We start from the raw sequence: 17,032 nt of genomic DNA, 5'->3' as shown, positions 1-17,032 counted from the left end.
GTGTGTGTGTGTGCATGTGTGTGTGCATGTTTGTGTGTGGGAAGATAGCTTGCTAAGCCGCTGGCTGTGTCACTAATGCATATGCCACATACATTCTGCCATGCCATGGCTTCACAGGCGAGCCATAAAATGCAAATCTCTAGAGAGTGAGCGTGTATGCGAGGGAGGGAGTGTGTGAGCGTGTTTTTGCATGTGTGTGAGCGTGTCTCTGTGTGTGTCCGTGTAAGTGCAAATGTGTGTGTGTAGTTCCTTTTGTGCTGCAGCAGAGGCACAGAGGGAGCCACTCGCTGCTTTAAAGAAAAGACTTCAAGTGGACCTCCATTGTGCAGGTTGTGGAGCAGAAGAAAGAGGGGTTTAGAGAAGAGAAGAGAAGAGAAGAGAAGAGAAGAGAAGGAGAGAGATGGACGAGGGGAGCAACACACAGAGGACTGCTCAGAGAGAGAGAGAGGAGGATAGAGAGAGACAGAGAGATAAAGAGAGAGGGAGAGAGAGAGAGCCATTAGCCCTGACCACAAGCAAAGGAGATGAAGTCCTGCTCTCACCTGTCGACTATCACTCCTCCAGAGGCCGTTGACCGTCTTGGTGTAGTGATGTGGTGACCAGGGTAAGGATGTTAGACACTTGCTGTGGCCGCCCTGGCCAGCTGATATTGATCCTAGGACCTCAGCCCAGCGTCTCACAGTGAAACTGTGATTAGTGGCTTGGGGGTGAGACTGGAGAAGACTCACTGCTGATGGAGGAGCCCGCTGCACAGACAAACACCAGGAAGACATGATGGAGGGAGAGATAGGGGAGGGAGGAAGGAGGAGGGAGGAAGGAGGGAAGAGGAGAAAGAAAGTGAAAGAGATAGAATAAAGAGAGAGAGAAAAAAAAACACAACAGTTAGACATTCATCCCACTTAGCGAGAGAGAGAGAGAAAACACACACACACCCCACACACACACACACACACACACACACACACACACACACACACACACACACACACACACCAGAGCCAGCGCAAGTCTTTAAAACAGGAAAATAAACAGCTTCTGATATCCATCAGCAGCCCCTGCCTTGATAGAGCTGTCATACGACTCCCGCAGTTCTGCATCTTGCCACGGTGATCAAAGCAGGCTGTGAAAATCAGACACACACACACACACACACACACCTCCTCCCCTCGGCTTGGGGCGTCTGCGGAGACTGGGAGGACTGATGGGCGTGTTTAGGGAGCCATGTTTCATCGCAGCACACTCAATCGCAGAGCCCATAAAGCAGCCCACTAAAACAACAGCTGCCTGCAGGATGGCCTACATTCAGACCTCACACCGCTGCTGTCACTCAAAACCTAATGGGCCCAATATAAACCATGCACACACATACGTACGCACACACACGCACGCACACACACACTCACACTCAAGAGCCTTCATCTACTGTACCTGCTGGGACTTGATTTCCCTGATCTTCTCTAATTGTGTGGCTGTGTGTGTGTGTGTGTGTGTGTGTGTGTGTGTGTGTTGCCTTGGCAGGATGAGGGAAACAGCAGCACTGAGGCAGAGAGGGCGCTTAGGCAATAGGGCTGGTGCATTTTGTTCCAATGATGGTGTGTGTGTGTGTTGACATGTGTAATATTTATTTTCGAGCGGTGTGTTATTATTGTGTAGATGAGCTGTGTGTGTGTGTTAGTGGATGAGCGAGGGTAATACATGTGCGTAATGTGTGTGTGTGTGTGTGTGTGTGTGTGTGTTGTAGATGAGCTGTGTGTGTATGTGTGGATGAGCAGTGTGTATGTGTGGATGAGCAGTGGTAGTGAGCAGGCATCTCAGAAACAAGCGTGCTCACGCGCACACACACATACGCACACACGCACAGGGCACAGATGGATGGCCCTGGGCAGCCATTAGATAGTGACAGTGATCGGGAGGAGACGTCCTGCGAGACTCCCATTGCTACAGAGCAGAGCAGCACACACACACACACACACAGACTAAAGAGTCACTGGAGAGGCAGAATGAGCGAGAGAGAGAGAAGAGAGAGAAAGAGAGAGAGAGGGGGGGGGAGGGGAGAGAGAGGGGGAAAGAGAAGAGAGAGAGAGAGGGGGAGAAAAAAGAGACAAGAAGGAGAAAGAGAGGATTAATAGGGAGGCAGATGCTCTCCAGTGGCCTCCTCCTCGTAGAGGCTGCGGGGGCTGGGTGCGGTCTGGTCTCGATTATCCAATCAGATGGCAAACTGCATTTTGGCTTTCTTTCCACACTGATAGCTCTCTATCTCTCACCTCCTCCTCCTCCTCTTTCTCCGCATATCCTCCTCTCTTTTTGTCCCCACTCTATCTCAAGCTCATGCTCTCACCTCTACCTCTGCATCTCTTTTCCTCCTCCTCTCTTTTTATCACTCCTCTCTCTGGCTCACTCTCCACCTCTGCCTCTTTCTCTCTCACCTATATTTTTTGTCACTCTCTTTGTCACTCTCCCTCTGCCTCACTCTTTCTCTCTCTCACCTCCTCCTCCTCTTTTATCCCTCACTCTCTGGCTCCGCTCCACCTCTACCTCCTCTTTCTCTCTCTCCACCTCCTCTCTTTTTATCCCACTCCCTCTCTCTCGCTCACTCTCCACCTCTACCTCCTCTTTCTCTCTCCACCTCCTCCTCCTCTCTTTTTATCCCACTCCCTCTCTCTCGCTCACTCTCCACCTCTACCTCCTCTTTCTCTCTCCACCTCCTCCTTCTCTCTTTTTATCCCACTCCCTCTCTCTCGCTCACTCTCCACCTCTACCTCCTCTTTCTCTCTCTCTCTCTCTCTCTCTCTCCCTCTCTGTTTCTCCCTTTCTTTCCCCCCCTCTCTCACCATGCCTAACTGTACCTTTGTACATCCTGTTGTCTCTCCCTAAATGAAATCTGAGAGTGCCCGTAGGCGCTGTCCCCTGCTTTCACAGTGCCCTTTCTGCTCCTAACAGCATTACTGCCGCAGCAGCACACACACACACACACACACGGTGTCACACACACATACATACACACACGGTCAAACTAGGTCAAAGTCCTCCAAGCAGCTCTGCTCTCTGCTAATAGCACGGAGGCTGGGGGTCTGTGTGTCACATAAGCCTATCTGGATTCACACACACGTAACCCACTCAGGCAGGCAGCCAGCCAGCCAGCCAGCCAGCCAGCCACACACACACACACACTCACACACACTCACACACACCTACACTTAGCATAAACTGACAATATGTAAGATGGCGGTTGTATGTGTGGGCTTATATCTATGGTTTGTGTCTGTGTCTGTAAATATTGTGTTGATGATAAATCAATGATATAACGATGATGATGATGTGTGTCTGTTTGAGCATGTTTACTTGCACAAGTCTGACATAGTAAGTGAGTGTGCAGAAGCGTTCACTGCAAGGTTTTAAAAGGCATGCCAAGGTGAAAAGGCCTCAGCGCCTTCAACACTTAAAATATTCAAATCCAGCATCGTTTCTCCTCCTCTCCCCTCTGCGTTTCTCCTCCTCCTCTCTGCGTCAGCTGTCACTGGCCTTGGCCGTTTGTGAGTGTTGAGGGTCGCTACAGCGTTAAGCTCGGCTCGCTCTCCGGTAAATGCAGATCTCAACCCATGCCTGACTGAGTCAGCTTGGCGGCGAACTAAACCCCTGACATCTCGTGCAGAGAGACCCGTCTTTAAAGCCTAATTACAGCCTCTCTCCCACTCCTCTGCGCTCTAGGCTCTCGCTCTCTCTCTCTCTCTCTGGCTCTCTGGCTCTCGCTAAATATCTCTCTCTCTAGCCCGTCACACTCTCACAACATAAACCATCTGCGTTGCACCTACTCACACTCTGAGGTTTTTCCCACCGCCTCTCGGCGTTGCTAAAAATGCGTTTGGCCTCTTGCATTGCACCCCTGAGGGTGGGGGAGCACCAGAACACCTGTTGGTAACACCTCTTATGGCACCTATGCCAAACCCCCAACACACACACATACACACACACCTTCCTTCTTCAGCCTTCAGAGCACTTCCTGTGGAAAGAACTTCACCCGCAAGTCACGGTCGCCCCCACTCCTTCCATTGCTACATTCACACCTTATCAGGGTTCACTCACCTCAAAACCCATAGAGGAAATACAACTAGTGCGATCTGTTGTCCACAACACACACTTTCTACCCACACAGTCTCTCTATCTCTCACACACACACACACACACACACACACACACACACACATCTGCTGCATTGCTGGAGGTGAGATGAGAGCGTTACATGGTCAGATAACTGCTTTGGCTGGTTATTAACGTAAAGGAGACCAGTTGTGTTGGTCAGGGTGCAGAGAGGAGAGCTGGGGCATGCCCTCAGGCTCTGCCCCCTTCTAAGCCCTCCATGTAATCTGCATCTACAAGATCACTCTGGGCCTGCGTCCATTTTTGAGTAAGGAGAGGTAAATGGACAATGGTCCTCGAGAACAGAGGGAGAGAGAGAGAGAGAGAGAGATAGAAAAGAACCCGAGGGAGGGAGGGAGAGAGACAGAGAAGAGTGAAAAAAAGAGATATGAAAGAACCGAGGGGAGGGAGGGGAAGAAGACAGAAAGGAAGAGTGAAAAGAAAACAAGGAAGGGATGGAGAAAGGGAGTGTGGAGTGCAAAGATCTAACCAAGTTGACCTCTCTGCCTCTCCTCAGAGTGAAAACAACAAAAAAGCCGTGTTAAAGACCCATCCTTTAAAAAGCCTGCCAGCTACCGGCGATTAATTCGATCCCAAAAGGTATTGACATTTTGGAAGGGAAAAGCTTTTAAGGGAGCGCGATAACACAGTTGAAGTTGACCGGAGGTTGGCGGGGAGTGGAGCAGGAGAGGAGAGGAGAGGTGGCTCTCGCTAGACTGTTGGATGCAGTAATTACTAGAGCTCCAGCAAGGGGACTAAACGCTTGTCATTAAAGATTTACAAGGGCGGATGAAACCTGTAGCTGTTTTTCTCTCTCTTTCTCTTTCCCACACACACACACACACACACACACACACACACACACACACACACACACACACTCTCTCTCTCTCTCTCTCTCTCTCTCTCTCCCTAATTCCCACTCTCCCTGATGTACACCTTTGGAAGAGGCGGTATGAAGACAGCACTCTATGCCTTATGGATCTACACGGCCAGAGAGGCGCTAATTATCAACCTCTCTCTTCTCTCTCTCTCTGGGCTCTGATTTCATGGCACTTTCCTGGATGCCCATGTGAAACACATCTCACACACACACTTAAAACACACACGTACCACAAACCACCCCCCATTAGGTGAGTGAGGATGGAGGTGTCCGTCGCAGAGGACAGGTGAAGACATTCCCATCAATAGAGGTCATGGGGTTGACCGCTCTACTTAAAACACCGCCGTGAGGGCTGGTGGGATAAAGCGTATAGGAGATGAAGCCAGCATTCAATACTAGAAAATCCATTTGCAGACCACCTTGGAGGATGGAGGGATGGGTGGAGAGGAGAGGGGAGGGGGGAGAGAGAGAGAGAGAGAGAAGAGATGGATGATATGGTGAGGGAGGTGAAAGAGAGATGGGTGGGGAAGAGAGGAGAGGAGAGTAGAGGAGGAGGTGGTGGTGGTGACAGGGTGACGCAAGGTGAGACGTGCGGAAGTGTGTCTGGTCTGCACAACAGCAATTAGTGGCCTAATCCTATGAAAGAAGGACATTACTCTCCCCTCGCCGACTCCCACAATCAATACACACTCAGCAGCAGAGGCAGCAGCGGCAGCACCCAGCCAGTTAATACAGCAGGCGCGGACACACTGGACTCACTCCCAACTGACACCATCACAGGGAGGGAGGGAGAGAGAGAGGGGGAGGGGGAGGGAGAGAGAGAGAGAGAGGAAGATGAACAAAAGAGGACGAAGAGTGCAGTGTTGTGATGAGACAGAAAAAAGGGAAAGGACAAAAGGAGAACCAGAGAAGGAGAGAGGGATCATGTCAAAATGAGAGAAAGAGAGAGAGAATGAGAGAAAGAGAGAGAAAGAGAGAGAGAAAGAGAGAGAAAGAGAGAGAAAGAGAGAGGTAGATCATGTCAGAATGAGAGAAAGAGAGAGAGAATGAGAGAAAGAGAGAGAAAGAGAGAGAGAAAGAGAGAGAGAAAGAGAGAGAGAAAGAGAGAGGTAGATCATGTCAAAATGAGAAAAAGAGAGAGAGAGAGAGAAAAAGAGAGAGAGAAAGAGAGAAAGAGAGAGAAAGAGAGAGAAAGAGAGAAAGAGAGGTAGATCATGTCAAAATGAGAGAAAGAGAGAAAAGAGAGAAGGGAGAGAGAGAAAGAAAAAGAGAGAAAAGAGAGAGAGAAAGAGAGAAAGAGATAGATCATCAAAATGAGAGAAAGAGAGAGAGAGAAAAGAGAGAGAGAAAGAGAGAGAGAGAAAGAGAGAAAGAGAGAAAGAGAGAGGTAGATCATCAAAATGAGAGAAAGAGAGAAAGAAGGAGAGAGGTAGATCATGTCAAAATGAGAGAAAGAGAGAAAGAGAGAGAAAGAGAGAGGTAGATCATGTCAAATGAAAGAAAGAGAGAGAGAAAGGAGAGGTAGATCATGTCAAATGAGAGAAAGAGAGAAAGCAGAAAGAGAGAGAGAGAAAGAGAGAAAGAGGAGAGTGAGCAGAAGAGCAAGAAGTCACACGGCAGCATGTGTCATCTCAAATCAGTCACTGGAGAGGAGACGGAGCTCATAGGGGCCTCGATCAGCAGCCTTCCTCAATGGAGCACCTAGCCTTGCTCTGAATCCCCATTAAGATCGAACACCCAAGTGCCACTGGGAGAGTGACGTCCATGGAAACGCTAGACTGTTGTTTAATATAAACCAGGTGAGTTTTGCTGACACAGGGTCTGGACACCTTGCTAAGGGGACGTTGCACGCATGGGACAGGTGAGGTTTAGGACAGGGGGAGGGGAAGTGGTCAGGTCACAGGGGCCAGTAGCCAAACTGAGGCGAACTGGGGACCTCACATGACACTACACCATTCAACCTGCCACTTTCTGCTCTGTCAGCTACTTTCCCCATGCTTCTCAGAAATAAACACACACACACAATGTAGATACAACAGAAGTGGCAGTGTTAACCACAGACAAAGAACACAGAGCTGTGGCATCTCTCTCTCTCTCCATTTTTAGCATAGCCTTCCTCTTGTTTGGTCCCTCAGCGATCCCCTCTCTGGTTTGTTGCATTTCTCTCTCTCTCTCTCTCTCTCTCTCTCTCTCTCTCTCTCTCTCTCTCTCTCTCTCTCTCTCTCTCTCTCTCTCTCTCTCTCTCTCTCTCTCTCTCTCTCTCTCTCTCTCTCTCTCTCTCTCTCTCTCTCTCTCTCTCTATATCTCTATATATATATATATATATATATATATATATATATATATATATATATATATATATATATATATATATATATATATATATATATATATATATATATATATAGGAGAGCGGGACACGCTGAATAATTCGGCGGGAGCAGAGCTATAAGCAGGTGAAAAGAAAGAAAGAGAGAGAAAGAGAGAATCTTTTTCTGACAGTTAATTCTGCTCTCATCTCCCCCACCGGCAGCATTAGAGCCCTAAACCAGGCCCCTGTTCCTCGTCGGCGCTGAGCCATCCTCCCTCTTTACCTTCAGGCGTTTATCTGCTTCACTCATCTCCTCTGCTCTGCCCCCACTTCTCTCCTCTCATTCTTCCTCCTCCTCTTCTTCTTCTTCTTTTCCCCTCCCTTCATCATCGTTACATCCTTTCTTCTCCTCCTCCATCCCTCTCTACCTCTACCTCTACCTCCTCTCTACCTCTACCTCCCCTCTCCTCTCCCCTCCTCTGCTCTGCTTTCCTCCACTCCCTGCGCATCAAAGCTGTCAGGCGAGCATCCATTTTTTATGCATACATTTACAACACTTACAGGCAGTTTAAGGCTGGGGGAGCTGGCCTCTGGAAACCCGGCAATATGTCAGCGAGACAAGGGTGGGGCAGCGCTAGGACAGCACCACCGGAGTGGGATGGGGGTGGGGTGGGGTGAGTGGGGGGAGGAGAGGCCATGAAATGTTTTCCCCCATGGGGCCGTTATTTACTCTTCTCTTCTTTAGACCTTCGCCCCGCATAGACACCATACAGCATTATTCCCAGGAAACGCAGTCCCCATCAATTCATTCTCTCTCTCTCTCTCTCTCCCCCATCCCTCTCATCCTTGCCCTCCCTGTGTATATCCTCTGGGGACTACCCCCTCAGACCCACACACACAAATACATCAACTCCCAGAACACCATCGAGCCGGGCCACATCAGACATCCCCGCTTCGCAGCGAGGCACGTCGCTCAAATTCCTGGAGGACCGGCGGCTCCGCGGCCATGACTTGGCCGCCCCAGTGGCAGATGGGAAGGCAATGACACGTGAACCCCACCACCACCACCACCCCTCCGCCACAACGCCCACTACACCTCCCTCCCTCAGTAAACTGGTGTCATTTTGCAAAATGCTAATGCCATTAAAATCTATTCTGTGTGTGAGTGGGCGTGTGTGTGTGGGTGTGCATAGATGAGTGAGTGTGTGTGTGTGTGTGTGTGTGTGTGTGTGTGGTTGTACATGTGTGACTGAGCTTTGCACTATCACTGCTAGGCTTGCACAGGAAATCGAGTCAGTCGCGGGCGTGTAGCCAAGAGGCCCTACTGCTTCCTGTGGTGTGAAGCTGGCTCCAGTGTCGCACCAGTGACGGTCACTTCCTGTGCTCATGACAGCCAGCCCAGCCAGCCAGCCAGCGCACAGCACGTTCTCGACTAGCCCCACTCTACTACAGGCAATCAGCACAAACACACACACACTCAAACAGAGCATGCGCGCAAACAGCACCCACACAAACACACACAGACACACACACGGCTTTCCCTGGATGGAGTGTAGAGAGACAGAGGGGGAGGGAAGATAAGAGAGAAGGAGGGAGGGAGAGAAGGAGGGAGGGAGAGAAGGAGGGAAGGAGGGAGGGAAGGAGGGAGGGAGAGAAGGAGGGAGGGAGGGAGGGAAGGAGAGAAGGAGGGAGGGAGGGAGGGAAGGAGGGAGGGAGAGATGGAGGAGGGGGAGATGGAGAAGGAGGAGGGCTGCCTGTGACTGTGTGTGTGTGTGTGTGTGTGTGTGTGTGTGTGTGTGTGTGTGTGTGTGTGTGTGTGTGTGTGTGTGTATGATTAATGGGCAGGCCTGCTCTCTGTCGGCTCCTCCATTAGGCGAAGTTCGCTCACTCGCTCTCTCTTTCTCTCGATCATGCTCTCTCTCTCTCTCTCTCTTTCTCTCTATCCCCCTCTCTCTCCTTGTTGTGCTCACTGCATGACCGCCCAAGCTAGCCCAGCACTGAGAGAAAGGGGGTGCCCACTGCATTCAAGCACGCAAACACACAAACCTGAGTGCTGCGCACACACACACACACACACACACACACAAAAGTGACAAGCTGTTCCTCATCCCTTACCCACCCACCTGCCTCCTTCTCTCTCTCTTGCTCTCTCACACACACACACACACACTATTCTCTTCTCTCCTCCTTCCTCCAACCTCGCGGCCTGCATTAGAACAACATCAGCACTTAATTAAACAGCCCATTTCACACCTGGTGTGCATAGCACTGCTCCGACAATCCTCCCTCCATATGCTGCCTCCGGCCACACTCGGCCCCCGCCACACAAAGCACTCCGCTCTGATATGCACCACTCAGGGGAGGGGTGCAATCTGTGTGTGTGTGTGTGTGTGCGTGTTTGGAGTGGGTGAGCGTGAGCATGTTAAGTTGCGAGTGTGTGTGTGTGTGTGTGTGAGCGCGTGTGTGTGTGTGTGAGCGTGTTAAGTTGCGAGAGTGTGGGTGTGTCCATTGTGCGGGTGGCGAGTGACAAGATGCGCGGTTAATGTGTTTGCTTGTGTGAGTGAATGTGTGCCTGTAATTATAGTAAGACATGCAATAAAATGTGTGTGTGTGTGTGTGTGTTTTGCCAAGAAGAGGAAGTAAAGATAAAGTGTTAAGGAGTGGGGGATTTTGGTGTGTGGCTCTGCAGTGTGTGTGTGTGTGTGTGTGTGTGTGTGTATGTGTGTTTCGGGGACACGCTGGGCTCCAAGGCATTTTGCCCGAGGGCTGCAGACAGACAGCCTGTGTGTGAGTGTGTGTGTGAGAGATGGAGAGCTAGTGTGTGAGTGTGTGTGTGTGTGTTATCCCAGCTCCAGATGGATGGGGTCACGCTTGCCTGGCCCTGCTCCCCCAGCCGGGGCTGTGGGCTCCCAACAACAGGGCAACACCCCCAGGGCAGCCGAGCCTAACAGCATTGACCTCCACAGAAGGCACTCTCAGCCTGCCACTCACTCACTCCATTCTCTCACTCATTCACTCACTCCATTCTCTCACTCACTCATCACCAACAGTCTCTCCATCACCATCCCTGATTCTGCCTCTCAGCTTCTCTCTTCCCATGTATCTTTCTCTCTCCTCACTCTCTCTCTCTCTCCATCTGTCTATCCATCTCTCCATCTCGCTGTCTGTCTCTCCATTCTTCCCCATATGGTCTGTTAATACATCATGCATCTGCTACACAAAAACTACCTGCCAATAGCCATCAGGTCAGCCGATGAATGACCACAGCACAGCACAGGCTAGCCCCCTAAAACTGCCTATGGAGCGCGCACGCACGCACGCACGCACGCACGCACGCACGCTCCATCCATACCTACAACTGATGACCCAGAAGAGACTCGTCTAGTGCCCGTAAAAGATGGAGGGGGAAGGAGAGATAGATAGAGAGAGAGAAAGAGAGAGAGAGAGGGCAGGGGAGGGAGGGAGGTAGAGAAAGGGAGGCAGAAGGAGAGTCTAACACTTCATTACTGAACTCTCATAATTACATTCCTAAAGAACATGAAAACCTCCAACTGACAAAATGTAGACCATTACATTAATAAAAAGAAAGAACACAGAACAGGCCAGACAAGAGGAGGAAGAAGGAGAGAGAGAAAATGAGACTGTCTGTTACTTTGATGAAATGTATTCACGGACAAGACTTGTGTGTGTGTGTGTGTGTGTGTGTGTGTGTGTGTGTGTGTGTGTGTGTGTGTGTGTGTGTGTGTGTGTGTGTGTGTGTGTGTGTGTCCTCCAGGCTTTCAGTAGTGCTTACATCACACACACGCACACACACAAACCTTGCATCCTCCTATTAATCAGTCTCTCCAATCCTGACTGATAACTCACTCACTCTCTGATTCATTATGCAGGAGAGGGGGAGTGTGTCAGGGAGCCAGTATGAAGTATTTATGCAGCGTTGCGGAATGTGTGCGAGCGCTATGTGTGCGTGTGCGCTACTCATGTCAGAGTGTGGAAATGTGACCAATGATGAGGCTTAAAAGCAGCAAATCTGCCTCCATTTGGATTAAAGGGCCAGAGTCATGACACGCAAGTCCCCCAAGGGCACAAGGGCGGAGAGAGAGAGAGAGAGAGAGAGAGAGAGAGAGAGAGAGAGAGAGAGAGAGAGAGAGAGAGAGAGAGAGAGAGAGAGAGCAGCAGCAGCAGCAGCAGCACAGACAACAGGAGCAGATGCTAAGAGGCTAACGCCTTCCAGGCACCACAGGGATTACACTGCTGACGCTGCTTTCGTGTGTGAGTGCTGGTGTGTGTATGTGTGTGTGTATATGTGGCTGTATGTGTGTGTGTGTGTGTATGTGTGTGTGTGTGTGTGCCTGGCTGCATGCAGTAACATCTTAGCACCGGGGCACATGCAAACACCTCTCGCCCACTTCCGACTATAAATACTCATTTTTGGAGACAGCAGTCTGGATTCCACCAGGAGGCCCCACGCTCTACCTGTCGTCACCCAGGATCAGCTGCCCTGCTGGGGGTCACCATCTGTCCGGCCTCACCCTCCCACTGTCCACCCTCCAGCCCCACCCTTCCACACCACTCTCCCCAGGTCGCAGCCAGCCAGTCTGGACAAATGACTCACGCCGGCCCCTACTTCCTCTGCCCACCTACTGCACGCTGCCATAGCACAAAAAAGCTAGCAGCTGGGGAGGTTTGGCAGCCCATTTTGCTCGGTGTCTCTGTGTGTGTGTGTGTGTGTGTGTGTGTGTGTGTGTGTGTGTGTGTGTGTGTGTTTGTAATGTTTTTTTTTCCTGGATTTTTTTTGTTCATGATGCTCTTGCTTAATCATAGCGTGTGTCTTCCCCCACAAGCTGTTTTTACTCGCCACCCACGGGCCTATGGAGAAGTTGACTGGGACTCAGCCTCTGTTTAGAAGGGAACCAGAAGAGACATGACACCATGGGCCTGCCCACGGACGGACAGTACGGCCAAGAAGAAAACACAGGAGTGGCCACTGTACACCCTCATACGCTAGATACATTGATATAGATACTCACATACCCCTCTAAACACCTACACACACACAGGTCAGCACTAAGACAGATACCAACCACCACTAGTGTTATAATGTACCATCATCCTTACACACACACACGCACATGCACACGCACACACACACACCTTCTTCGCCGAGATGCAACCTGAAGATGAGCCTTGTGTGAACATTGTGTACCACTTCCGGAAAACACTCTGCAGATTCGTCGCCCCTGTCAGAAGATTACAAACGATGGTATCGACTGCTAGTGTGCTTTCTTTCACACACCACACCCCCCACTTCAAAGGCTTTCAAGGAAAAAGCACACATACTCTGAGAAACATGCGTGAACCCACTATGCACACACACGTCTGCCACTAAAGGAGACGAGTCAGGCTTTGTGTCGGGGAGTGTGGTAGAAGATGCTGAGTGAGTGAGACAGAACGACAAAAAAAAAGAGATGGAGAAGATAGAGTGAGAGAGATAAAGACAAATAGAGATAGATAGATACAGAGAGAGAGGAACAGAGGGGGGCAGAGAGAGAGAGTGGAACAGAGAGGGGGAATAGATAGAGAGGGAGGGAGAGAGAGAGGGAGGGAAAGAGAGAGAGAGAGCATGAAAAAGCGAGAGATAGAGGATTTGTTAAAGGCTTGGGCTGCTCTTCTTCTTTACAGGACAGCAAATCACAGAGCCAGGCACTGATTTCACTATGAGAGGGATGGATAGAGAGATGGAGCGAGGGAGAGAGAGAGTGATGGAGCGAGGGAGAGGGGGAGGGATGGGAGAATAAGTACAAGCAGTGCTCTCTTTTCACTGACACAGTTCGATTAACACATAGAGACAGAGACATAGAGAGTGAGAAAAGAGATAGATAGAGAGAGACATGGAGAGATAGAGAGAGTGAGAGAGACAGATGAGACATGGAGGGAGAGATAGAGAGAGAGTGAGAGAGAGAGATGAGACATGGAGAGAGAGAGAGAGAGTGAGAGAGAGAGAGATGAGACATGGAGAGAGAGAGAGAGAGAGAGAGAGAGAGAGAGAGAGAGAGAGAGAGAGAGAGAGAGAGAGAGGGCGACAAATGGCTGAAGAAACAGATAAAGGAATCCATCCACGGTGGAAGACAGAGAGAGAGTGAGGGAGGGAGGGCAGGAACCGCTCAACTATGTCTGGAGGTGGGAGCTAGAGCAAGAGCTGAGTGTCTCTGTGTGTGTGTGTGTCTGTGTAGTGTAAGTGTGTAGTGTGTGTGTGTGTGTGTGTGTCTGTGGTGTAAGTGTGTAGTGCATGTGTGTCTGTGTGATGTTAGTGTGTGTGTGTGTGTGTGTGTGATATGATCGTGTGTGATGGAGACCAGTGCTCCTCTCTCTGCTGGGAGTCTCTCCAGGGGTCCGGAGCCACTGTGGTTGGGTGGAGGTACTAACTCAGGCCTGCTGTGTCCCCCACACACACACCCTCTAACAAAGGGGGAGTTGCAGGTCCCCCAGTCTGCTTGTCAACATTATCACTGGGTCCCCTGGAGAGATCTTGTTTAGACGAAAGGGCTTAGGGCATGAGGTGGTATAGAGGAAGAGTGCCTTAAACACACACAAACACACACACACACACACACACACACACACACACACACACAAGCAATAGTGTCTGGTGGTCAGTGGCGCATACCAACATCCACACTCACTTCCAAAGCAGACTGGCATGCAGTAAACACAAAGCCACTGCATTCACTCATCACAGACAACCAGATGGGCGCACACGCCGCACACACACACACACACACACACACACACAGGATTCCTCATATTGTTTTGTTTTAACTGTGGACACACACACACACACACACACAGAGTGGTTGAGGGTGATGCAGGAGTCGTTGACTAGGCTCCAGTAAGTCCTAACAGGGGGAGGGTTGTTTATTTCCTTTAGCCTGCCTGCAGTTCACAGAGCAGACCCCTGCCCTTTACACCCACGCCTGACTGAGCCCTGAGCTCACAGCACACACACACACACACACACACACAAAGAGAGTGAGCGAGCCTTCCATTCTGATGAGGCTTTTCTATGCACTCCTGGACCATGACTGGAACAGCTGAACCAGCGACCCGAGCACTCTCTCTAACACACACACACACACACACACAAATGCAAACGGATACACACAGATAAACACACTCGCACAAAGACAAAAATGAACACAAAAATAATCTGCCTACTGCTAATACTTTGCTGCAGCACCTAGAAAACCCCTTTCTGAAACATAATGGTCAGCCAAGCTCCAGGCCACCACTGCCCACTCTGCCCCGACCCTAAAGCACAGATGACCACCTCCAGCTCTTAATCCACCCACATTCACCAGCCACACCGTCAGGAGATAAGATGGGAGGGGGGGGTGGGGGGGGCAGCACCCCAATAAGCACCAGCAAACCCCGCTGGACTCTCGTCAAGGTCCGGTCAGGACCTGCTGAGGGAGCAATGCCACGGTAAACAAGCCAGCGAGGCGGCCGGAGAGCCAGGCAGGCCTTTAAGTGGGTCACTGAGCAGGCCCTGCTCACCCCCCCTCCACCTCCGCTCCCTCTGGGCCACGTCTCCCTGGAGACTCCGCTTAATCCAATCCAGTGTGAATACCACTTAAGGGGCTATTAGCCACTCCGAAAAAAGAGACACTGACAGCCATCTTAACCCCCGTGAGCATCCTCCGCTACTCCGGATGAGAGACAGGGATAGAAAGAGACATAGGGAGAGAGGGAGAGAGGGGGGGGGGGTGGAGGGAGGTGAGCCACTAGCCACAAAGGACGCCGGTGTCCTGGGACAGCTGTTTCAGGATGGAGTGGTGGAAGGGTGTGGGGTGGGGGGTTAAAGGTGAAGGGTCAGGGTCAGGGTTGGTAAAGGGGGACGCACCTCTGGGCTCCTCGGCCTGCTTGGCCAGCTTGCGGAGGGCTGCGGCGAATCCGGAGTGGGCCGACTGGGCGGCCGGACTGCCATTGGGCACGATGGAGCCGTTGAGGGGCGACGGAGTCAAGGGGCTGACCGTTGCCGTGGTGCGCGTTGCCGTCGAGATCATTCCTAAGGAAGGTGACTTTGGCTCATGGCTCATGCCTGGAGGAAAAGAAAGGGGCAAACAAAAAAAAGAGGAGAGAGAGAGAGAGGGAATAGATGAGTGCACAGGATGTGAGGGGGTGTGTTATAGTCTATTAGCGTCGTCACGTCGTCACAGTCAGCCGCCGAGGGAATCAGTCACTCAGACAGGTCAGTCAGTATTGAGTCACGCAGTGAATAACTAGCCCCAGGGTTAGAGGCTCACACACTGAGTGTGATTGTGCTTTTCTAAGAAGGCCCAGTCTAGCCACACACACATACTCATACATGTGTGTGTCCAGGCTGTGTACACACACACAGAGAGACACACACACACACAGAGTGACAGCTGTGGGTGTGGGGTCAGAGGTGATGCTCAAGGTCAGGCAGCCCATTCCAAAGAGGCACACAGCCAACGCGCATCCAGCAGCGCCTTTGTTCCCACGGCAACCAAGCCATGCCCTGCCCTGCCCAGCCAGGCTACATACTCACAAACACACACACACACACACACACACACACACACACAGACACACAAACAGACACACACACTGACACACACATTGACACACACACACACAAACAAACAGACACACACAAACAGACACACACAAACAGACACACACACACACACACACGCACGCACGCAGACACATGGACACACACGTCATATTCCCACCCAGCAGCCTGACAGCGCCAGACAGGACACATTAGCCTCACTGCCTGCACAGCCATCGCTATTATAACAATAGCCACCGCCACGGCGGTCACAATCGCCCCATCATCATCATCATCATCCCCATAATCATCATCATCGTCATTATCACCATCACCGCCACCACACACACTGCCATCCCAATCACCTTGCTGCCACAGTGATGCAATGTGACAAATGCTCCTCCATTTCTCCCCCAGCTCGGACCTCCTCTGGACACTAGCATTTAGCACACTTGGTCATGGGACAGTGAAGCAATCTCAGTCAGCTCTGACCATAACTCCACACCGCCACCACTGATCAGCTCACTTTCTGTTGGCGGGGGAGAATATAGCAGGTCTAGGTGAGGTGCTGGTGGTCTGTCTGTCAGATGGCTGGGTTATCATATCTATCAAAGATGGGTGTGAATTCCTGCCAGAAGTGATTCACGGTGTGGTTGGTTCTGTGGAATGCTTAGGTCTCGATTTCTGTTCACTAATATCGTGATTCAATAGGCTTACAAGACGAGTTTGCAGTTCTAAACCATAATTATGGTGTGTGTCTGTGGGCTTTGCATGCTACGCTGACAGAGGATCAAGTCTGTGGCAGTAGCTATGGCAATGAGCTGGTTTGTCTGTAACAGTTGTTTATAACCCAGGGTTAGCATTCACAGCTAGCACTACCACACAAACAAAAGTGACTTGACATTTCTCATGACTCTACTTGCGCTGTGAGTAATACAACTTCAGTCAAACCGACAGTCTGACTACATCACGTACGAATGCATCTTCGACCTGTGGCTCAGATCTAGCAGTGACAACACACTAGCACAGCTGCCAACTGCTGGGGAGCACATTGAGAAACACTGATCCAAAAACTGCCTTCCATGAAACACTAGGGGCTTCCCCCTGTGTGAATTGAAGATGTGTA

General features: G+C 50.8%; 1 protein-coding gene across 1 annotated transcript in view; it reads right to left on the bottom strand.

The window, feature by feature from the left end:
• gse1b (Gse1 coiled-coil protein b) overlaps positions 1–17,032 on the bottom strand; it is a 269,512-nt gene that overhangs the window by 21,034 nt on the left and 231,446 nt on the right. Inside the window, 3 exon segments of the mRNA XM_048262708.1 lie at positions 543–701; positions 703–746; positions 15,232–15,429. Of these exon segments, the coding sequence (XP_048118665.1) occupies positions 543–701; positions 703–746; positions 15,232–15,429 (401 nt within the window).

This window comes from Alosa alosa, chromosome 14, assembly GCF_017589495.1.
Source record: "Alosa alosa isolate M-15738 ecotype Scorff River chromosome 14, AALO_Geno_1.1, whole genome shotgun sequence".
Taxonomy (NCBI): Eukaryota; Metazoa; Chordata; class Actinopteri; order Clupeiformes; family Clupeidae; genus Alosa; species Alosa alosa.
The sequence above is the reverse complement of the archived record's forward strand: the minus strand, read 5'-3'. Positions and strand labels throughout refer to the sequence as shown.